We start from the raw sequence: 24,850 nt of genomic DNA on the forward strand, positions 1-24,850 counted from the left end.
TGATGATGTGTCAATAACCAAAATATCATTGTTTTTATCAGATTGTCTGATTTATTGGGTATCTTTTAACATTTTTTAAAAATTTAAAACCTTCAGCGTTTGTAATATTTTGCTTTGGTAAAATCTCAATTTGCTAGTTACAGCTTACTGCAATTTCCATCCTTTTCTGATATGTGGTTGTATGAGATTAATTCTGAGATGTACCAAGTTTAGCTTGTGTTTACTGCTAACTTCCAAATGGAAATCCTGTTTGTTACTTTTTCCTTATTGTAAGGAGTAGGAGCTCTTCAAGTGTAGCTGTGAAAAATGGGATTTGACGTTTATACTTAGGATGAATATAATGAATATAGGGGTTTGGTACAGGAATTGGCCGCTAGCTTCCCCTCACCCCTACCCCCCCCCCCCCCAACATTCTCAGCCATTTAATCAGATCATGCCTGATCTTTTTTCCACTTCACATTCCCACTTACTCCTGATGACACTTAACTCCTCTTTTACTTTGTAAGAATTTAACCGTAAAACTGTAAAAATATTCAAAAACTATTAACATTTTGACAAATAGATTTCCAACAACTCATGGTGTTCTTTGAGAAACAATTTGTGATCATTTTTATCTTAAATCTTTACCTCTTTTATTTGTCAAGCATGACCCCTATTTCTGGGTTCTCCTATCCACACTAACCCTATCAGGCTGCTTCAAGAGGTTGAAGAGCTTGAGGAGCTTCCACCTCCCTCCCAACCCCCCCGTCCCCCCCTCCCCACCCTCCTTGGGTTACTTGTAATCTTCTAAATTCCAGTGATAAAACCCTAGCTTGTCCCCGATCGTCTTGAACTTATTGAAGTGTCCTCCTATCACAACTTCAATCATCAGTCCTTACATTTTGCCTCTGATACATGTTAAGCTAACTATTCTAAGTTTCCTGCTTCCTCGCTCCCTCTCTTGTTAAATTAATAAAGGAGTTACATTTGCTATCTTCCAATCAAATGGGCCCTTCCCCAAATGTAATTGAAGTCTAATTATGTAATTTCTGTCAAATTTTTGTAATTATACTTATTGCAATGATGTTGAGATGTATAGCACCCTTAAAATCTCCCCAAAAAGTCACCTTTTGTTGCACTGATTATTTCAAATCACTTCAGATTTCACCAGGGCTTTGTTAAGTACATCATAAACATAAAATATTAAAATGAGTGCAGCTTGTATAAATAGAGAAAATATATTTTTCTGTGAAATTATGTATCCATTTGCAGATTCAAATGAAAAAGCCTAAGGAACTCAGTTTGTATTGTTGACTTCTTAACTATTGTACTGTAGCTGAGTTGAGAAAAGAAATTATTTGCTATGGATTATATCAGGTTGTTAGTCTCCTTCTTACATGCCTTTCTGGTTGCAGAGTCAAACAAAGCAAAAAAAATGCTTCCATTTATATGGCACTTTACATGTCTTCAAGATAAGACAAAGCACTTTGCTTCTCATGAAGTATATTTTGCAGTGTGGTTGCTTTTGTAACATGTGCTTCAGGACCCAGTTTGCACAGTCTTCGTCTGAATAGCAAATTGATAATGATCAAATAACATGAGTTTGCTTTTCATCAGGCATAGACACTGGCAGTAGAATCCCTCCTGCCCTTCAAATGGGATTTTTCAAGTCCACCCTAGAAAGCAAAGACAATCCTAGATTGAAGTCTCATCAAAAAATGGCACCTCCAACAGTATAACATTCCCTCCGTACTGTAATAGTGTTAACTGAATTCTGACTCATAACTCTATAATGGGACTTAAATCTGTACTCTTGTGAGCCAGTGACAGGAATACAACTAACTGAACCGAGACTAATGCCTAAATGTGCCTGTGAAAGTCTGAAAGCTGCTTGGTGGCTTCTCTGTAGCCACAGGTGAGTCAGAAATATAACAAATGTAGGAGGCATTATTCCTGTCCTGTCCTGCATTCCTCATGCCCTCTGCTGACTAAAATGCTTATGATGCATTCAATTTTTATACAGTTAATGATAATGTATTCTGCAATTTGTAGGAGCCTGACTACTTTTAGATTACTTCTCTCAACGCAAATTCAAAAAAAAATTTGAACACTGCGCATCAAGTGTTTTGAAAAGTCATTGGTGTAAGCAAAATATACTTGTCATCTTTTCTCCACAGAGGATTACTGCAGACAGGTGATACTCATTATGCAATTGAACCACTTGAGTCCTCCAGTACTTTCCAACATGTTGTCTATCGTATGGAGGATCTGATTGAAGAACATTTAGTCTGTGGAGTGTCAGATTTGTCCAGCACTGTGCGGCCAGTTGATGAGGAGAATGCAGAAGAACATTCCCATGATGGTCACAGTATGATGGGCTTCCTGCGCGTAAGTCCAGGCTTTTGGCATTCAATTGTTGTCAATTGTTTGCACATCCCTTAATTATTATTGTAATTAACTATTGTACTGTAGCTGAGTTGAGGAAAGAAATTATTTGCTATGGATTATGTCAGGTTGTTAGTCTCCTTCTTACATGCCTTTCTGGTTGCAGAGTCTTAATTACTGAGTTTGTAGCTCACTGATAACATTTTGACCTCTGGACCAGGAGGCCCATATTCAAGTCTCAGCTGGCTGTGAGGTGTGTCAGAATATGTCTGAGCAGGTTGATTAACATATTTTGTTCAATCGCAAAATGTATGTGAATGCACAGATGAGTTTTATATCTATTCATTACGTTGATGGGCGCATTGTTGGCAAGATCAGCATTTCTTGCGCTTGGGTAATTGCTGAAGAGAGGGGATGGTGAATTGTGTAGTCTCAACAATTCAGTAACTTGGTCATTTTCACAAACTATGAATGTTATCACCCAGTTCTGACAGCCAGAGATGCCACAGACAAATTGGAACGAAGGAGCCAGGTGACAGTTGCATGTTAACTTAGGGATAATTGGGCATGAACAGGGTGTATATACATGTACTTATTTTGTATTCATTCTTTCTATTTTTATCTGTTAAATTTTATGTGTATATTTATGGGCACAAGTTTTGTTGCTGAGTTGCGGAAAGCAACTGTTTCTGGTATATTACGTCAGGTTACTAGTTGACAAGCAGCTGATCTCTTGGTTGTTGGAGCTTTGTGATCTGTGTCCAAATAAACCACTGACAAGAAAAATGTAAATGCTTGGACATTGTCAAACCAACCTTTAACTTGTGGTCTTTATCGGTTAGAAAGTCAATCAGATTTCTTTGTACCATGATCCAAAAGAATTTCAGAAACAAAAACAGAAATTGCTGGAATACTTCAGGTCTGGCAGCATCTGTGGAGAGAAATCTGTGTTTTGGGTTGAATGACTCTTCCTCAGAACCCAGCATCCACAGTTCTTTTGGTTTTCACAAGAGGGCCAGACTGGCAGATGGCAGATATCCTTTACCATTCATTAACCAGATGAATGTTTGTGACAAATTCTTTTTCAATTTTTCATGGGATGTCGGCATTGATGGCTCAGCCAGCATTTATTGTCCATTCTTAACTGCCCTTGAACTGAGTGGTTGTTGAGCCAGAGCGTCATCAGAGTCAACCATGGTTTGGAGTCACTGCATTTTTCATTATGCACTGTGATGAAGTCGAGATTGAGCAGTAAAAGAAAACCGTACTGGAGTCATTGTCATGATTTTGGTGCTATATCTTGCTTAGATCCTAGTTTGCGCCTGCAGTTGGCCACTCTGACTTCCCAATCTGGGAAAACATGGTCACTTGTGAAAATATGAGCAACTCTGCAGCCAAAAAGAGTTGGAGGGCACATAAACAAACAATTTCACAAGTTCGAAGTATAGGTGGGATTGTAAGTGAGGTGGGGAGGGATGTAGGATCACTCAGTGGCTGGTTTATCCCCCATACCTTTGCAATAATTGCATCTATGATGATGATGAGGTATACCTCCCTACCTTTCCAATTTCTCTTCTCCATTCCCTATCAAGTCTCCTTCTGATTTAACTTCAAAAGCTCTCAGCTAATTTGAGGGAAAGTGGAAACTGGCTGGAATGAAGGATGATAAATAAAAGAGATAAGAGGCTGCTGACATTATTTATAATTGTTTCACTTTACTAAGTGCTGTTCTTCATAACTGCACAAAATGGGGTATGGAATGGTTTCATGTTTGCAATCTCAAATCACTTGAAAATGCTTGAATGCAGTCATGATCTGTATATTTATGCATAAAATGACCATCTCAATGAAACTTGATGAGTAATTCAAATTTTATGTTCAATGCCAAACGTCACTGAACTTCAAGTGTTAAATTATAAGATACCGGACAAAACAAAACTGGGCTTTATTCCCCAGATTTAACAAGTTGAGATGCAATTTGATTGAGAATATTAAGGGGATTAAGGGCATAATCTAAAATGTAGAAACAGACCTTTTAGCGAAACAGTCATCACATATCTAAAATAAGTTCTGCATTTTGAAGTCAAGCCATATTTGTGATGTGTTTGGAGATACTCACGTGGTACCATGCATAGAGTTAGCATTACAACTCCCAGCGAATCCTAAGTTTTGCAGAAAATTCTGCTGCAAGTTTTACGATAAGTAATAACTTAGTGTAATAAAAACATGCTGAAAACCTCGGTGAGCATTGAATAGTTTGTACAGGAACACAATTAAATAAGAAAATCTACTTCGCCTTACTTTAAAATTTCACTGCTTTCCTGAGTTGGCCCCAGATCTGCAGCTTATGTTACTGTATGCAGCTGTTCAACCTCGGATTGTAACAATCTGTTCAATTAATATGTTTTTTAAAGGAAAACTTCAGCATTAAACATCCTACATATGAATTGAATAGGTTGCTACAAATCTCAGAGGTTGAAGAGGTTTTCTGTGTGCTTTTATTACGCAAATAATTATTACTTGTAGTAAAACTTCCAACAAAATTTTGTGTGAATGCTCTTCGGAGGGTCGATGTGCACTCAGTGTGCCAGATGCCCTTTAGGGAAGGAAACTGCCATCCTTACCTGGTCTGGCCTACATGTGACTCCAGACCCACAGCAATTTGGGCAGTTAGGGATGGGCAATAAATGTTGCCTCACGAGCGAAGCCCGTATCCCGTGAATGAATAAAGCAAAAAAATGCTTGCTTCCTCACAGTAGGAATTCTAAGATTCTACATCCAGAAATGGTGATGTTGGTGCCTGGGACATTTTCAGTTGAGGGAAGGGCAAGATTGGCAACTAAACATCCCAGGATATAGATGCTTCCGGCGGGATAGAGAGGGAAGTAAAAGGGGTGGAGGAGTTGGATTATTGGTCAAAGAATATTACAGCTGTGTTGAAGGAGGACAATATGGAGGACTCGAGCAATGAGGCAATGTAGGCAAAGCTCCGAAATAGGAAGGCTGCGGTAACAATTTTGGGGCTGTACTACAGGCCTCCCAACAGCGAGTGTAAGATACAGGTACAAATATGTAGACAGATTATGGAAAGATGTAGGAGCAACAGGGTGGTGGTAATGGGAGATTTTAATTTTACCAACATTGACTGGGTTTCACTTAGTGTTTGGGGTTTAGAGAGAACAGAATTTGTAAGGAGCTTCCAGGAGGGTTTTATAGAGCAGTATGTAAATAGTCCAACTCGGGAAGAGGCCATATTGGACCTGGTGTTGGGGAATGAGCCTGGCCAGGTGGTTGAAGTTTCAGGAGGGGATTACTTTGGGAATACTGATTACAATTCCATAAATTTTAGAATACTGATGGACAAGGACGAGAGTGGTCCAAAAAGAAGAGTGCTAAATTGGGGAAACACCAACTCAAGCAAAATTTGGCAGAAGCTGGGGAATGTAGTTTGGGAGCAGTGTTTGAGGGTAAATCCACGTTTGATATCTGGGAGGCTTTTAAACAGAGGTTGATTACAGTGTAAGACAGACATGTCCCTGTGAAAATGAGGGATAGAAAGGGCAAGATTAGGGAACCATGGATGACAGGTGAAATTGTGAGACTAGCAAAGAGGAAAAAGGAAGCATACATAAGATCTAGGCGACTGAAAACAGAGGAAGCTTTGGAAGAATATCGGGAAAGTAGGACCAATATGAAGTGAGGAACTAAGGGTGCTAAAAGGGGTCATAAGATATCTTTAGCAAACAGGATTAAGGAAAATCTGAAAGCCTTTTAATCATGCATAAGGAGCAAGAGGGTAATGAGAAAGGGTTGGTCCAATCAAGGACAAAGGAGGTAAGTTATGTGAAGAGTCAGAGAAAATGAGTGAGCTTCTTAATGAATACTTTGCGTTGGTATTCACTGAGGAGAGCGACATGTTAAGGTAGGCATAGATGTTTGATTATTCCAGATCAAGTCGGCATAAGGAGGAGGGAAGTGTTGAGTATTCAAAAAGGCATTAGGGTGGACCAGTCCCCAGGTCCGGATGGAACATATCCCAGGTTGCTGAGGGAAGCCAGAGCAGAAATAGCTGGGGCATTAACAGATATCTTTGCAGCATCCTTGACCACGGGTGAGGTCCTGGAGGACTGGAGAATTGCTAATGTTGTCGCCTTGTTTAAGAAGGGTAGCAAGAATAATCCAGATAATTATAGACTGGTGAGCCTGACATCACTGATGGGGAAGCTGCTGGAGAAGATACTGAGGGATAGGACCTATTTACATTTGGAAGGAAATGGGCTTATTAGTGATAGGTAGTGTGGTTTTGTGAAGGGAAGGTCATGTCCTACCAACTTGATAGAATTCTTTGAGGAAGTGACAAAATTGATAAATGAGGGAAGGGCTGTGGATGTCTTATACATGGATTTTTGGCGTTTGATAAGGTTTCCCATGGTAGGCTGATGGGGTCCAGGGTGTACTAGCTAGATGGACAGAGAACTGACTGGGCAACAGGAGACAGAGAGTTGTAGTGGAAGGAAGTTTCTCAAAATGGAGAGCTGTAACCAGTAGTGTTCCACAGGGATCTGTGTTGGGACCACTGTTGTTTTTGAAATACATAAATGATCTGGAGGAAGGTATAGATGGTCTGATTAGCAAGTTTTCAGATGACACTAAGATTGGTGGAGTAGCAGATAGTGAAGGGGACTGTCGGAGAATGCAGCAGAATATAGATAGATTGGAGAGTTGGGCGGAGAAATGGCAGATGGAATTCAATCCGGGCAAATGCCAGGTGATGTATTTTGGAAGATCCAGTTCAAGAGCGAACTGTACGGTAAATGGAAAAGCCCTGGGGAAAATTGATACACAGAGATCTGGGTGTTCAGGCCCATTGTGCTCCGAAGGTGGCAACACATGTCGATCGAGTGGTCAAGAAAGCATACGGCATGCTTTCATTCATCGGGTGGGGCATTGAGTACAAAAATAATCAGAAGGTTAGATAGGGTGGATAGGGAGAGCCTTTTTCCTAGGATGGTGACGGCAAGCACGAGGGGGCATAGCTTTAAATTGAGGGGTGAAAGATATAGGACAGATGTCAGAGGTAGTTTCTTTACTCAGAGTAGTAAGGGAATGGAACGCTTTGCCTGCAACGGTAGTAGATTCGCCAACTTTAAGTACATTTAAGCCGTCATTGGACAAGCATATGGAGGTACATGGAATAGTGTAGGTTAGATGGGCTTCAGATCGGTATGACGGGTCGGCACAACATCAAGGGCCGAAGGGCCTGTACTGTGCTGCAATGTTCTATTCTATTCTAAGTTGGCAGGTCATGTTACAGTTGTATCGGACTTCGGTTCGACCACATTTAGAGTACTGCGTACAGTTCTGGTCGCCACATTACCAAAAGGATGTAGATGCTTTGGAGATGGTGCAGAGGAGGCTCACCAGGATGTTGCCTGGTATGGAGGGCACTAGCTGTGAAGAGAGGTTGAGTAGATTAGGATTATTCACATTAGAAAGACTGAGGGTGAGAGGGTACCGATTGAGGTCTACAAAATCATGAGAGGTATAGACATGGTGGATAGCAAGAAGCTTTTTCCCAGAGTGGGGGACTCATTAATAGGGGCCACGATTTCAAGGTGAGAGGGAAAATGTTTGAGAGATATGCGTGGAAAGATCTTTACGCAGAGGGTGGTGGGTGCTTGGAACGTGCTGCCAGCAGAGGTGGTAGAGGCGGGCACGATAGTGTCATTTAAAATGTATCTGGACAGATAGATGAATGGGCAGGAAGCAGAAGGATACAGATCCTTGGAAAATAGGCGACAGATTTAGAGAGAGGATCTGGATCAGCGCTGGCTTGGAGGGCCGAAGGGCCTGTTCCTGTGCTGTAATTTTCTTTGTTCTTTGTTCTTTGTTCTTTGATGCCTTGAGTGTTACTGTCAGGTTGTTGCTTGACTAATCCATGAGACAGCTGTCACAATTTTGGCATGAGCCCTCAGATATTAGTAATGATGACCTTGCCAAGTTGTCAGGGCCATTTCTGTTGTCTCTTTTGGTGCCTTGGCTGAAGTCAGGAGGCCCATTTAGTTTCATTTCTTTGTTGAGACTTCAGAGCAACTGATACAGCCCAGTGGCTCGCTAGGCTGTTTCAGAGGGAAGTTGAGAGTCGGCCACATTGTTGTAGGTCTGGAGTCACATGTAAGCCAGGCCAGGTGGAGATAGCAGACCCTGAAGGACATTGGTGAGCCAGATGGGTTTTTCTGACCATCAACAATGGTTTCCTGGTTGTCAGTAGATTCTTAATTACAGATATTTGTATTGAAATTCAGTGCCATCATCGATTCAGACACAGGTTTCCAGAAAGTTAGCCGAATTTCTGGATTAATATTACCACTAAGCCATTGTCTCCCTTTCGTGCTGAAGTCTCCAAATGATTTGCTGACTCCAAGCTCAGTTTGAAACCTTAGCCACAGGTGTCACCAGTGGTGGAATGGGCAAGCATAAATTGAAACTTTTTCCACATGTTTGTGTAACTGGCTAAAAATCACAAGTTTTGTTGACTTAAGACTTTCCAAACCACATAGCACAAAAATTCAAAGACTCAAGCTCATAATGTGTCTCATCATTTTCCATCCACATTGCAGGTAAAGGTTCATACTCAAAGAACCAAAATATTTCAAACACATAATTGGCACTGTTTTTGTAATAAATTTAATTGTACCTTTCAGCATGTTTCGATGGTCTGTATATCCAACTAAAAGGCTTGTGGAATAGCTTGAAAGCTGCACTGTTGAACCTATAGACCTGTATATTCTGGAGATTAGAACAGTCACTGGAGCTCACTTGTCATGTTATGAACTGGGACACTCCAGATTCACATGTATAGTTCGCACAGAATAGGATTCTGACCACAGCCAAACCAAAATCTACCACTGCAAAGGTGCAAACACTGGAGATCAACCTCCAATCTGCTGTTCCCAAATCATGCCATCTGCACTGCTCAAAAAGCGAAGGCAGAGATCAATGATCTAACATATTTTATCAGGTACAATATGGTGGCAAAACTTTTAGTAGTTGTTGCAGAACAAATGTGATGTCTTCAAAATTACTGTTTGTCTTACGCAAATGTGTTAACGATTTTCTGATGTCACTTCTGTTATCATTGGAGTGAGCAGATTCATTCTGAAATAAAGTGAGGGGGTATCTAGAGTTGATATTTAAAACTAATAACATGACAGGCACTAAAATGATCTATTCAGTGATCTTAAAGCTGAAGTGATTGAAGTACAATGGCACAGGTAATGATTGCAACCAATGGTCTGAATCTAGACTGTTTGTTCTTATGTCAGCTGTGTATTTGCACCCGGGGAAAAAAAAACAGATCTTCAATTGTCACAGAAAATCTACAATTTTTTACCTTGTATTGTTCACAGAATAAACGGGCTATATTGCCCCAGACTCGATATGTTGAGCTGTTTTTGGTTGTCGATAAGGACCTGGTAAGTATGAAAGCTGCAATCTCTAACCAAAGTGAAATGAGGAGTTTAAAAACTTGAAAAAGTGTAGCTGCTCCTTTTAACTTTTGTTATGGTTTTGTTTTAATGTGTTCCAGTATGATATGACCAAGAATGAGACTGCTGTGAGAGAACAGATGGTCCAGCTTGCAAATTACCTTGATGGAGTAAGTGCATTTCCACAATTTCATTTCATGTTCTTGGGAAAATTACTGTTGCCTTTTCTCGACTTCAGGCTTATAATGCTCGTGTATCTTTGCCCCCTGAACAGCTGTTTCGAGACCTCTTGCAGTCTGACTATTTGCGTAGACCAAGCAGCATCACTGGGGAGTGAAGAGTAAGAAATTGGCTTTTCACAGTTTCTGTGTATGCAGGTCTTAAATTGGAACAAGGAAATTCTACAAGGACCTGAAGAAATTCGAATGAAAACTGAATAATTCAATCTTCCATTATGAATAGACCAGAATCTTCACAAACCCCACTTGCTTGGTTTGTTAGACTTGGAAAGCTTGGGTTGATTTTAGTCTGAATTAGCATCCTACTTGTATTCAATTTTTGACTTGAAATGAGGTGGGCATGCTTTGACTTAATACAGTAGACTGTGAATTGTTAAGGAGCTTTTAGTACCACACGTGCCTTCTCACTGTGAATTCTACTGTGCGAAGGTGAAGAACAGAGACAGAAGCTTGGCACAAACCAAGGGCAAACAAAGAGAAGGTGATGTGTTGGAAGATCATTAATTTTCTAACTGAGTTGCGTCAATAATAAAGTGTCAAGAATAAAGTGTCTGTTCTTCTCCAAGGAGCAGGATATGAAGCTTTCAAATCTTGAAAAGATGATTGCAAAAGAAGTTGCAGCCAACTGCTTCAGCTGGCTGACTGGGTACTGCAGACTGTAAAACAGGAACATAGAAGCAGGATTAAGTTATTCAGCTTCTGAAGCCTGCTGTGCTGTTTGAGATCATGGCTGATCGTCTGTCTCAATTCTGTTTTACTGAGCTGCCTCCCGTATTCCTTGATATCATTTTTATCTAGAAACTTATCTATTTTTACGTTGAACACCATAAACTACTGAGCTTTCACAGCACTCCAAGTTAGAGAATGAGATATTTACTCCCTCTAAGTGAAAGAAATTTTCTTCATGTCAGTGCTGAATGGCTTTCTCCATATTGTGCAAGGAGGGTCAAACAGATGACTAGAAACAGAGCTTTTCTGCAACAGCCAATGGAGCATTTTAGTTGAACAGTTCATGGCACCCACACTTGAAGTTTCGTCTGACATCTCTCCTCTTCCTTCCAGTCTTAAGCAAACAACATTTGTTCAGCAAACCAATGTTTTCTTCAGGACGACAAACAGAAGTTGCTGAAAAAGCTCAGGAGGTCTGGCAGCATCTGTGAAGAAAAATCAGCATGACCCTGCCTCAGAAAACGTTTTATTCACCTTAATTAATAGCATCACCAGCAGCAAAAGAATACTTTCCACAGAAAATTTCACAATGTATGATTGTTTCAGAGACACAGAAATACTTGTATGTAATTTTCTATTCTGGGTAATCTCTTAATCCTGTGGGCTGTCAACAGTTCTTGTGCTTCGCACAAGGTAGAAAGGATTCAATGTGTACTGTTGTTCATTTATTATGTAATTAAATGCTTGTAGTCAGTGAGTTCTTGCATCTTGAATCTAGCTCTGCTCCGCAGCAACTCTCAGCCCTTCAGGATCCTCTGACCAAACTGAGCTTTTAGTACAAGGTTAACAACTAGCCCCGAAGATTCACTGGTTGTCATAATGGGAGCTAACATCAAATTGCTTCCATACTGCATGGCAGCACTTGCTTTCTGACTTGATGAATAATTTCTACTGGATGGCTGGAGGGTAGCCCCTCTATTTAGCCTTTTGTTCCTGTTGAGACATTTCTGTCCTTTCTAAGGCACAGAAGGTGGCTGAGCAGTGTGATTGTATAGTCTCAGAATTAGCATTTCAGGACTAATCACGTAGTGATGCTTCAAAATTCCAATAGTGAATATGGTTTCTGTCGCAACCAGTAGGGTGATTGTGTCTCACGCATTCTCCATCTGTACCTAGCAGACTTGTTCCCTATAGTTCCAGCTGACAATTGATGAGGAAGAGAACTTCCTTTCCAACAGGAATTTGCTTTCACGTAACTGTACCCCATCATCTCTGGGAGGGAGGAAGATCTCTGCTAAAAGTCATGTTTCCTGCTGCACCAACTCTAGTCTCTCTCTGTCTCCGTGAAACAGTTTATTACTTCATTCAGGCCGTTGCTCGAATAAGATGGCTAAACTGCCAGATTTTACACTTTGTGGTTGACAAGCTGCTGATGGCAACACCACAACAGTTGGACCTTAAAGAGGCTTCCTGTACAATTGCTTTTGTTAACTGATGACTTTTCCAAAAAAGGAATGTTTCTCCTCCACGAGTAGGCATATACAAAGTCAGCAATGTGAGATTCAGAATTCTCGGTATATGGATACGATTAATACACTTGTCGGATTTTTCTGAGGAAAAACGTCTACTTGTTTGATGCAATGGTTTAACCTTAGCATCGTGCAATTCTGCAACATAACGCAGAAATGCAGAACTGGGCAGAAAGAGACCATTCAGGTCATCTTCTGCACTAGCTCTCTGAGTCTCTTTAAGTTCATGCCAATTTCTTAGGTTTACTCTGAAACTCTGCCTATTGTTTAATTAGAAGCAATCATCCATTGATCTTTCGTATGACTCAATGGAAACTGCCTCTACTACACTTCCAAGAAGTGCATGCTGCATCTTAACTACTCGCAGTGTTGAAATAAATTGTCTCACCTTGCATGTGGTTCTTTGGCAAATTGCTTCAAATCTGTGCTGTCTGACACTTAATCCAGTTATAAGTGGGAACAGTTTCTCCCCTATATCTCCCTGTTGCTGCCCTGTGTAGAACCCCTCATGATATTGTAACTTGCTTTTGAGTCACCTCTTAGCCTTCTGCTCTGAGAAAAATAATCCCTAAAAAATATGCTGCAAGAAATGGAGGTGCACCAAATTTGGAGCACATCTAAATATTCATTAATGGAAAATTCTTGATGTTGATTCATTTTCTCCATTTGTTCGTGGGATGTGGACATTTTTGGCATTTATTGTTATGTAGTTGATGTCACCGGTGGAACCATTGAAACCCATTTCGGTACATAGATGGAGGAATAGAGGACTTAGGTGAAAGAGCAGACCATGTGGAGCCTCAACCTTGTTTTACCATTCCGTAAGATCATGGCTGATCTAATTGCGGACTCAACTTCACTTCCCTGTTTTCCTCCCATAACTCTTGACTCTTGCCCTTGCAGTTTCTGCTTTCCCACAGTGCTTTGAGGAAGTTTCAGGATTTTGAGTCAGTGAAGATGATGGTTATTGCCTATGCTGATGCCTGGTGGATGTTTCTCAGGTTGTTGATATGATTGTGATTGTAATTTTTTGACAATTAAAATTCAGCATGACTTTATCATGATGGACCACTTGTTGAAAGAAATTTGTGTTCTTTGTGGCTTGACACATCAAAAATGTTAATTGTTCAGTTTTTTTCCCCCAAAGGATCACAGAATCATAGAATCTCTGTAGTTTGGAAGGTGGCTATTTGGTCTATTGAGTCAACACTGACCCTCCAAAGAGCATCCTACCCAGATCCAACCTCTTATCTTGTCCCTGTAACTGTATTTCCTATGGCTAATCCACCTACCCAACAATTTAGCATGGCTAATCCAGCTAACTTGCATATCTTTGGACTGTGAGAGGAAACGGGAGCACCCGGAGGAAAGCTACACAAGCACGTGGAGAATCCGCAAACTCCAAACAGACAGTCAGCTGAGGATGGGATCGAACCTGGGTCCCAGGCACTGTGAGGCAGCAGTGCTAACCACTGAGCCATAATGGTGTATTGTAGCATTTTGGGGCTTGAGACTAGAAGGAGCTTTATGACTCCATTCCATTCACATTGGGAAAATTCCCATGAGAATCCAAGGAAAATATATATATATTTAATTGTGGAAAATACGGAATTGTTTCTTTACTGTTTTCTACATTGCCAGTGCCTTGATTAAATCGAAATTTTTGGCCAGTTGACAAGAAATAAATTAGAACCATAGTCATGAATGAAATGCACTTCTTCTTCCTCAGATGTACAGTTCCATGAACATCCGCATTGTCCTGGTGGGTTTGGAAATATGGTCAAGGAGGAACCAAATCAACATTGAAGGAGGAGCAGGTGAAGTGTTGGGGCGTTTTGTACAATGGCGAGAGAAGGACTTGTTGCCTCGTCGCAGGCATGACAGCGCACATTTAATTCTGTAAGTTTTTGGTTTCTTATTGGAGAATACTTGAAATATGATGTATTGTCTGTTGAAAGCTTACTTTTCTGAAGGAGGCACACTTTTATATTGTTCAAAGACGTGGAGAAATCTCATTAGATATTCTGCCTTTTTCAGTGATTTATTTCCTGTCATCTTAATGTGACAAAATCCTGATTGTTAATTAGCTAAGGTCCTGGGAGAGAAATTGTTGTTATTGTGAGAGAGGAAGTGATTCAAGATGTGCAGGAAGAAGGAGTTATTTTAAAACAAATGTTGTTTTTTAATTCATCAACCGGAGAAGTAGTTTGTCCATTTAGTGAAGCTCAGAGATGTTTTGTCCTCCTTCTTAAAATACAGGTTGATTTTCCGCCTTTCCTTTGCATTTATTTTAGAAAGCAACCACAAACTTCTGCAGTTACTTGGAAATAAAAACAGAAGAGGGTCATTTGGCACCTTGATCTTGTTTCATGATTCAATAAGATCATACTTCATCTGTTGCCTTCCTAATATCTAAAAATTTTTCTGTCTCTACTTTGCAAAGACTTGATCGCTGACCATTCACAGGTCTCCACAGTAGACAGTTTTCCAAGGATTCACACAACCGTTTGAATAAACTCATTTCTCCTCATCTCAATTCTAAATGCCGATTCCATTGGTCGGTAGTTGCACCGTAAATACTATTCCTTGCAACGATTCAAAAAATGCAAACAGGCAGATTTTGATTGTGTGTCCCCCTTCCCTTTAGGAGAGTTGATCTTTGAGGACACTTTGCACTGTGTATATACAATGTTGCAGTGCTACCTAGCGGTTTGTCAGCTTTGTGTCTGCAAGCTGCATACACAAATGAGTTGGTTTGTTGCAAAATCTGCTGCATAACTAGGAATGTGTTTCACTGTGTTAAATGAATCAACCCATAGAGTTAACCAGTGTCTTCTGAGCGATCATTAGACAATTATAATTACATAAAATTTTTACTGATAAAGCATGTACCTGTTAGCTTGTTTTTGTTGATCATATTACTTTTACATCTTTCAGGAAAAGGGGATTTGGTGAGACTGCGGGAATGGCCTTTGTGAGCACTATTTGTTCAAGAAGCCACAGTGGAGGAATTAATGTGGTATGGAATCATTCTTTTTTTCAAAAGAAAGGAGAAATTAACTGTGAAGCAAAATGTTGTGGACAGGAGAGGGAATTAATCCTCTGCAGAAGCTGTGTTCTGGCAAAAGTCTCCTTCTCTTTTCTCAGTTTTGGACTATGTTTTCTCTGCTTTATTTGTTCCTTGGCTGCAGCTGAGTTTGGGAATTCTGTGACATAAATGGTGGCTGTTGACCTAGAAATGCTGTACTGTGAATGCAAGGCAAATCACCAGCTCTTAGAAAAGCCAAGTTCTTGCCTGTGGGAATTGTATTTTTTTTGTGCAATTCTGTGATAACACCCCATCCAGAAAAGCAAGTTTCTGGTTTACACAGTTAAACAAAATCATATGTGTTAATTTTATCCAAGTATAATGCATGATGTATTGAAATACGTCTTGTTCCAGGAAATGAAGGGACAGCTATCCAACAGTCCAGTACTCATTGTTAAACTCCAAAAGATAACTGTATTTAAACAGAATTCAAGTCCACACTTCTTTGTGAAAGCTCGATTTCAGTTAGCTATAAAATTCTCAGCTCAAGGATTATGAGCTTCCCTTACTTATGTGACAGATTCTCATACTCTTTAACCTTCATTAATATATTCATGATCTGTTCCCTAATTCATTTAGATCTTATGCATTGTTTCTGACCATATTAGATGATAACAATCACGTTCTACAATGCTTTCAGCCTTTAATTTAATTGAAATGATGTTTTCAAATAATTGACTAACCTTGTGCTGTGGAAAGTGTCTGTTATGTTTAAGCTGAATCAAAAGAACCTTATGCACCAATGTTCCAAATTACTCCACTGCTCTTTCAGGGAGTCTGCTTTGTTTATATTACAATTCCAATTTCTCTTTTCTCTCCTGCTCTGGCTCCCTTGTGGGCAAATGTGTTCCCTGATTTAGTCAAAAAATTAGAAGTTCAGAGTTTCTATATCCACTGTGACTCTTTACTTGAGGACAGATGCATGGATGAAATTGCAGGCCCTTTTCTAGTTGGGCAATTACTCATTTTTGTCACTCAATTGCTGACTCTTTGGATGGGTAGAGGCCACAGTTCTTCTTGAGCTCTTATTACAAGGAGCCTGCCAAACCACAGTAATATTTACCATATTGAAAACATTAAAATCTTTCTAAGCTCTTAACAGTTTCTGCGTTTCTGTCAACAAAAAAGTAATATTTTTAGTTTTATTTTAGTTTTATGTGAGTGAGCAGGCCAATTGATTACCTGGTTTGATGACTGGGAAAGTGGGTTGGCTAAAACCTCTTCAGTCAGCAAAAGAATGTTGAGTAGGGATCTCCAAGCATTGAGCAGTGCACTGGCAATGTTCTCATGTAATGATGCTGAGGGCCTTGGAAGTTTTGATGTCCCAGAACATTGCTGCAAATGCCTTTCCACGTTATACGGAGTATGGGCGAGAAGGTAGTGCAGAACTAAGAATGACTAGTTAGTGCAATCTGTAGACTGTGTCAGTGGGGAAGGCACATTGGTCTGGTGGCAGAAATGCCAATAGAGTGGTCTAATGTGTTATGGAAGTTGTAGGTTGTGAGGAACTGTGAGAAACCTCCTAAGGAAATTTTTTATGTAGGTATAGTGAAGTTATGTAGGTTGTTCTCTATATTATATATGGTGGGGACATCCATGGTTCTGAATTTTGGATCTTTGTATGCACGTTTTTCAATCTGGTTCATTTTCTAGTTTTCACAGAACATTCTTTATTTTGCGTCCATTGTTGCTCACGAGCTGGGCCATAACTTGGGAATGAACCATGATAATGACCGGAACTGTAAGTGTGAAGCAGAAGCATGCATCATGAATGCTGGAGCCACGTAAGTAATGGTTCAGAAATACTTCTATGTAGTAACACTGTCTTCTATGTGTTGGTGCAATCAGTGCATTGCTTGCTTGATACCATCTAGAAAATTGTGCATGATATGCTCTAAGTTGACTTCAACATGATCTTCTAAGACTTCTTAGTTTTCTTAGTTTGACTTGTTTTAATCATATAATTCCCTTGGTTTATAATCCTGATACAGAGGTGCGATGAACTTCAGCAGCTGCAGTGCTGATGATTTTGAAGCTATGATCTTAAATCGAGGGGGCTCTTGCCTTTTAAACATTCCCACACCTGAGGAAGAATACAGCCCTCCCTACTGTGGCAACAAGCTGGTGGATATGGGGGAAGAATGTGACTGTGGATCACCAAAGGTCAGTTGTAAATTCACCACTGTTCACTCCTGAATGTATTGGTCCACCATGTTCAATTTAACGCTGATCGATCTATCATGACTATGTCTCAATTTCTTCTAGCCCCAATAATATTTCTGCAACAGTTTTGTCTTTCCTTATCCTTGTCACTCATTCCCTGAAAGGCTGAATCATAGTTGTGTTCTGGTAGTCAAGGCAGTTTTCCAGAGCTCCAATCAAATCACTGTTGTTCTTGTGTACATGCGTCCTGGGTTTGGCTGAATCTTTGTAGGCTACCAATTGTTGGTGTTCATGACCAGCTACTTAGTGCATAATAGGAAGGATACTGAAGCAACTGTTCCAGTCTTGTCTGAAGATAGTTACCAGATCTGTGATGGAATCTAGGATGGTTTTATTATGTACGTTTAAATGTTGCTGTGGGTAACTTACAGATGGTGAATGGAGAAATGTGCAATTCTTAAACAGCATCTTCCATGGATAAAAAAATTCAGGGATAAAGCAAAACTCGAGATACTGGGCATGTATCCTTGGACCAAATGTTACTGTATCTCAGGATGCTTTGCCACTGGAAGTAATTGAGGTAGAAAGCCTTGCATCCTTTCTGAAGGGGAGAATAGGCAAATAACTGAAGCTAAGGAGATCAAAAGACCACAGGAAATAGTGGCAGAAGTGGTCTATTTGGACGATTGGTTCTGTTCCACCATTCAGTAAAACTGTGGCTTTTCTGCTTTTACCCATAATCCTTTAATTTCAGATTCAGGGTCAAAAGAAAACAGGACACACTGGGCTTTGAATCATATTCCTGTAGAAAAGAGCCAAAGCAGATATGTAGACCGAGCCACATTGTATTTGATGTCAACATACAACATGTCAAAGTTAAATTCCAGGTCGTACATCAGTCAGGAAGTCCCTTAAATCAGCACAGTTTTGAGTTTCATTATCCAGTTTAAGAGGCCTGGGACGTTATTAACCCTGATCCAACCAGACAATGTCTGGCAGACTCATTTTTCATTGGAGTCCCTCTAGATTGTGTCTGAAGCTGGGAACATAATTCTACTTGTGCCACTTGGAGGTAGCAGTGTGGCATCAGGAAGGTCAAGATATTACTAGAATTCTTTTCTTCAAACTGATTTTTTTGTTGAAATGATAGCCTTTCCTTCTTCTCCTTTGACTTTACTGATACTTTAGTTAGGATCAGGCTATTCTTGTCCATATGTGTTACAGGTTGCTGCTGCCTATGTTTTGTTTAGGGAGACTGTTTCAATTGTGTACTCTGTTTGTCTTATGCTTTAATTTTTCACAGATTTATGAGTCTATCAAAATAAATCCCATGCTGCTCAAATGAATCTTGGCATAAATATTGGTTGGGATTCAAACAAGTAGAGACCCATTCTTCCTGCACTGTAACAATTGAATTGCACTTGGCATCATTTCATAAGATAATATTTTGGAAATGATAGATTAAAATAAGGTTATTTCTTGAAAATTATACCACCACAGTCTATAAGTAGGAATTTAACAATTGTGAGATTTTTTAACTGGGGTTGAAGCTGAGCTTTAAGACAAATGGTTTGGAGAATGAGTTCTCCAGGATTGCATCATAATTATCTGACAGAGGGGAAAGCTCTCTGTTGGGTTCAGCTTTAGTCCTGTGGCCTTGATTTGCTTGTGTAGCGTGCCACATAGTGCCAGGATGAAGAATTACATCAGGCTTTTTCCACTGACTTTTCTCTTCCTGGAATTTGGCACTCTTGGCTCAATACAGACTTGGAACAGTTGGGATCATGATCTTTGGAAATGACTTCCTGTGCCATTTTAATCTTGCCACTTATCTATTCCCAAACAGTTGGAACACACTTGGGGCACGGTTTAGAATGGTGAGGCAGAATATTCTGGGTCTTGCCCTTTGGTTGGTGAAGAGGTGTCACATGAGAGCAAGGATAATAAAAGCTGCTGATAATCTTGTGTTATTTTCACTAAATTGTATTGCTTGTGGTGTGTTGGAAGTTCTCCTGGTATTTTTCAGGAATGTGAAAATGATCCTTGTTGTGAGGCCTCAACCTGTAAGCTCAAGTACGGAGCACAATGTGCTTTTGGAGTTTGCTGCAAAAGCTGTAAGGTAAGAACTTAAGGATTGACAAAGTGAGGCTGTCTCATAACTGGCGAGTGTGACCCACTGTATTCCATTTGACAGAAGGCAAAAGATTAAGAGAAATGTTTAAAGTCAGAGTAAATCAGCATGATAGGCAAAGCAAATGTGATATAATCAAATAATTTGACATTTGGAATCACTTCCTGTGTGATTGAAGGTGATATTATGACCTAGGCTGTTTCAGAGAAGAAAAGTTCGAAACAAATGATTTCCATTTATGAATAAGGGGAGCTGTTTTGGCTGACATCAAATTTCAGATGCCGAAAGAACCAGAGATGAATAGGGGATTACTTTTACCTTGTTACTTGTAATTGGAATGCAGTGGTGAACAAGTGGTGGGGGCATATGTGAATAAATATTTTGGTCTATTTGGCTTTCTGGTCATCCCATATTGGTTTAGAACTCATGAAAACCTTTTAAACCACAAGGGTTATGTTGGCAAGTTTGTGAACAGCAATATTCCATAAACCAGTGGTGTTTGTTGAAGAAGGACCTTGTCAAAAGAAGAATTCGTCATTGAAGAATTAACTCTTCCAAAAAATAGTGCTTCAGTATCTCAGCTAAAGATAGGCACCTCTACTAATGCAGCACACTCTTAGTTGTGCAGTGGTTTGCCACTTTCAATTATGTACTGTCCAAAGTCAGGCCTGAAGACCTAATTTTCTGTCTTGCTATCACTGGATGGAGTTGAGACGAATGATATCTGAAGTCACAGATGGTAGTTGAAGCCAAACGATTATCAGCGGACACAGGTTTGATGGTAGAGAAAGCAATGTGCCAAACCAGTTTTTCATTTGGAAAGGAGTAACATGACTGAGGGCAGAAATTGGTATGTTCATTTATTTTAACTTAATCAACTACCTATCCACAATTAGTCTTTGCAATCACTGAATTTATAATCCAGTATCTCACTCGAACGCAACTACTTCATGACTCATTATTTGCATTTATGTATCTCTGTTATTGAAATTGTTTTACGAATTGAAAACATGAGTGAGGAATATTTCATGCTATTTAGTTTTAAAGTCATTTTTATGTAAATTTGAGGTCACCTCAAACTCTTGTCTCCATGTTCTAACTCATACTACGTTCATTTAGCTCATTACTTCTCTGCTCACTGACAACTTTTTGACTGGGTAAATAAAGCCTTGATGTTTGAAATTCTCATTCAACCTCTTTCTTCTCTGCTCTGTCCAGCTCTGAAATTCTCCAAGGTGGCTGCTCTCTTCCAAATCTGATCTTCCCAATTTTAATTGCTCCACAATTGCTAACCGCATCCTCAGCCGCAAAGTCTCTAAATTATGGAATTCCTTCCCCAAACGCACTCTGTTCCCTTCTTTAAGACACTCCTCTTTCATTTTTTTGGCAATGCTTTTGGTCATCTGTCATTGTGTCTCGTTAAATGACAGTCAAATTTGGTTTGCTAACACTCCTGTGAAGCACCTTGTGAGGCTACAAAGAAAGCTGTTGTCTGTTTGACAACTAATAATAATTGTTTTGGGGATAAGGGAAAAAAATTATTGCAGCAGTCTATTTCAAATTTTATCTTTTAACTGTCGGAAGTGTACACATTGTGGGTACTGGGTAGCAACACTGCATGACTGAGCTTAACTATCTAATCTTCATCTCTACCTCCATGCTTTCCTAAACCTCACCATTCATGCTACTACAGTTCCGTCCAGCTGGAACAGTGTGTCGAGCATCTACAAGTGAATGTGACCTCCCAGAGTACTGCAATGGAACAAGTCAAATTTGCCAAGCTGATGTATTTGTGCAGGATGGACACCCTTGCAATAACAACAATTCGTACTGCTACAATGGAGCGTGTCAGAGTTATGATGCCCAGTGTGTAGGTTTATTTGGACAAAGTAAGTAACCACTAAGTCTCTTGTATCATTGCTTTAAAAGCATCATTCACAAATAGATTAACATTACTGTAAAAAAAAATGCAGAAGAGTTACTTCCAGAACCGTGTGATAAGAAATTCAGCATGATGAGAGTTGGCACACTTTTCAAAATCTAATTCATCCCCTTCCCAAAATCTAATTCATCCCCTTTCCACCATCAACCTGTGTGTTATTCTTGGATTTTCCCAAGTGGTGATGAAGTAGTATTGAAATATTTCCACGTATTCGGAACTACATGTGACTGGAAGGGGACTGTAAGTATGAAGATGTTCCCACAGGATTGTCTTGCTTGCTAGAAGACGGCACAGAGCTAGTCGTTTAAATACACTTGATGAGGTACTATAGTTAGTTGTGAAGATAGCATGTATGCCAGCCACCATCCTGCGAAATCCTTGGCAGTCCATACTTAAATCTGCTGGTTCAGGTTGAATACAGTTCAAAGGTTAGTTATTTTCGTGCCTTGATGACTTTTTCACTGTGACAGTCTCACTGAGAACACTTTGCTATATCGAATAGGCTTCCTGGTTATTTTTATTCTAGGAAAGCTGTGGGAAATGAGTGTCTGGGAGGACTGTAGGAGATGATTTGTTTCTTTTCGCATCTATTTCTTCTTGCAGATGCAAAATCGGCTCCACATACTTGTTTCCAAGAAGTGAATTCTAAAGGTGACCGTTTTGGAAATTGTGGCTCCAGTGGTGCTGGGTATAAGAAATGTGAGATCAGGTACCTTTTCTGACTTGAACTTTATGCCTGTGTAGTTAAATTCTTGATTGGTATGTTCCAGTATGCTTGGTCCAATGAGTGGGGTACCAAGCATACAGACTCTGGTGAATGGATTATTGAAGGATCAGTATGTATTTTGTATTGTTGTAAAAAAAACTCAATTATTTGTTTTTTACAAATGTGCATTTATTTGCTAATGTGATGTTGTTTGACCAGGATCATTATTTACTTTGGGGTTGAGTGGTTCTCGTCCAGTGGTTTCCAAGTTGTGGTAATTGTCCTGGGAAATATCTGAGGTGTGCATAGGACCATTTGCCCAACCATGGACTTTCTTCATTAAATATTTAGTATCACTCATTACTAACATGCTTTATGTATCTTATTTAACTTTAAAATGTTTGGAGCATCAAGTGGGTTGTTTATTTCAAGGTATACAACTGATAACACTGATTTCACTGTCTTCATATACCTAATAGCCCTAGACTCCAATCATTGTACACTTCAAGCCTGCTTTATAAGCCAGGAACTGTCTAATCTGACTGAGTTCGGGATCAAGTTGGATTTTACTGTTGGTTTCATACATTACACTGTAGCTACTGACACAGAACTGTTGTAAGTGATGTGATGTTTGTGAATTAGAAGGCTGCGGTTCCTCTAAAGGCACCTGTAAATGATGCAAAGATTGCACATGCACAAATAGAAAGCAACATTAGTGCCAGTGATGAAAAGTACCAGCTCGTCTCAAACACAGCACTTCAGGAAGTGTGTGGTTAGAAAAATTCAATTTTTGAAAATAAATTTGTGAGAACTCGTACATGAAAAGGACACATGGAGATTGGCTGCACTTGTGGTGCTGGATCCTCACCCTCTTGTTCCTAGCACTAACTTTTGCCTCGTGCCAGTCATACATGCACGGGTGATGGTGTCATCAGGACACACACAGGCCCTTCCTGCTGCAACATGTTCTCTTGCAACAATCCGATGTAATGGGATCATTATTATAAATAATCACTCCATAAAGCAAAACATGTTGTTCCAGAGCTAGGTATCTGGTAGATATGGAAGATAGTATGTAATAACAAGTGTTCTAATATCTCTGTCCAAAGCCAAAATAAGAGTATAGTTTTAAATTAGAAGGACAATGACACATTCTTTGAGATAAACAGAAAGTGCAGGAAAAACTGAGCAGGTCTTCGGAACAGTTACACTCAACACAACATTAGTTGCTGCCTGGCCTCCTGGTTTTGCTACTGCATTCTGTTATTTCAGATTTTCAAAATCTGAAATGTCTTTATTTTAATTTAGTGATACATTTGTGTTGATATCTTTTACCAGCAGATTTCAAAGTCCTTGCAATAAAGGGATAGTGAGCAAATGGATACGATGTTGGCTGTGTGACAGGAAACAGGGAGTTAAGGTGTATATTTGTTCCTTGGTGTAGATGAAGATATATTATGAAGTTCTTGGGTGATGGTACTTGCACCACTTCTTTTAAAGATTTGGTTTATCACCTAGTCTTGGATGTGCAGTTATTCAGAGCTGTGTTGCTCTAGGAGCTGGATATTGCAAATGATCAAAAACCAGATGAAACCACATGACAAACTATCACATGCAGTCCAGAAGGAAGCAAACTAGAGTCTTGATGCATATATTGGTATGTGCACCTGCAAGTTATATTCTGGGTTGTTAAATAAACCTGGATGAAATTTTCAAGTAAATTGAATCTACACCATTTAATCTGTGTAATTTATTGCAACCATAAGAAATATGTCACTGTGATCAATGTTGGAGATTTTCTTCAAAACAAAAGTGAGATAAACTTGAAAACCACAGGAGAAAGCAGTACAGAAGTTACATTGACACTGGAAAAATAAACCACGAGACGAAGTGAGAGTATTTTATTTGTGAGCCTTTTCAATCAGAGAGTTCATTCCAAATTGCGCAGTTGGAGGAGGAAGGCAGTTGGCAATTTTTAGTGCACTTCTTGCAAAAAGAGAAGTGTTTTGGACAATCAAAGCTAACACTGCAGTGGATGACACCACAGGAATAGTTGATTGAGTGGTTTAATCCTGGTTCCTGCCTCTTCAGCATATTCTAAGACATGGTCACGCAGAAGCAATTTATGCAGACAAGTGTGATGTTACTGATGGGGGATTCAATAATGGTAACACCATTGAATGTTAAGGGGTGGTGATTAGATTGTTTGTTATTGGAGGTGGCCACTGCCTGGCATTTGTGTGGTGTGAATGTTACCTGCCATCTGTCAGGCCAAGCTTTTGTATTGTCCAGATCTTGCTCATTTGAACATGGAGTGCTTCAGTATCAGAGCGGTTGGGAATGGTACTGAACATCGTGCAAACAACAGTGAACGTCCTCACCTCTGACATTAGTGAAACACCTGGAGACAGTTGGGTCTACGAACACCTGTAGACATGGCCATCGAACTGAGATGATTTACCTCCTACAACTACAACCATCTTCCTCTTTGCCAGCTATGACTCAAATTAGCAGAGAGTTTGCCCCTTGATG

General features: G+C 39.8%; 1 protein-coding gene across 4 annotated transcripts in view; it reads left to right on the top strand.

The window, feature by feature from the left end:
- The window catches only part of LOC125448011 (disintegrin and metalloproteinase domain-containing protein 9-like), a 134,587-nt gene that overhangs the window by 73,291 nt on the left and 36,446 nt on the right, over nt 1–24,850 (top strand). For 3 of the 4 annotated variants that reach the window (XM_059641071.1, XM_048522882.2, XM_048522883.2), the window contains exons 6-15: nt 2,157–2,367; nt 9,774–9,839; nt 9,953–10,021; nt 14,018–14,187; nt 15,226–15,307; nt 17,030–17,160; nt 17,368–17,539; nt 19,566–19,658; nt 21,364–21,559; nt 22,216–22,321. In XM_059641071.1, the coding sequence (XP_059497054.1) occupies nt 2,157–2,367; nt 9,774–9,839; nt 9,953–10,021; nt 14,018–14,187; nt 15,226–15,307; nt 17,030–17,160; nt 17,368–17,539; nt 19,566–19,658; nt 21,364–21,559; nt 22,216–22,321 (1,296 nt within the window). The remainder of the gene's footprint in view (nt 1–2,156; nt 2,368–9,773; nt 9,840–9,952; nt 10,022–14,017; nt 14,188–15,225; nt 15,308–17,029; nt 17,161–17,367; nt 17,540–19,565; nt 19,659–21,363; nt 21,560–22,215; nt 22,322–24,850) is intronic. The other variant, XM_059641072.1, reaches the window with a different exon arrangement.

Source organism: Stegostoma tigrinum, chromosome 40 (genome assembly GCF_030684315.1).
Source record: "Stegostoma tigrinum isolate sSteTig4 chromosome 40, sSteTig4.hap1, whole genome shotgun sequence".
NCBI classification, from domain to species: Eukaryota; Metazoa; Chordata; class Chondrichthyes; order Orectolobiformes; family Stegostomatidae; genus Stegostoma; species Stegostoma tigrinum.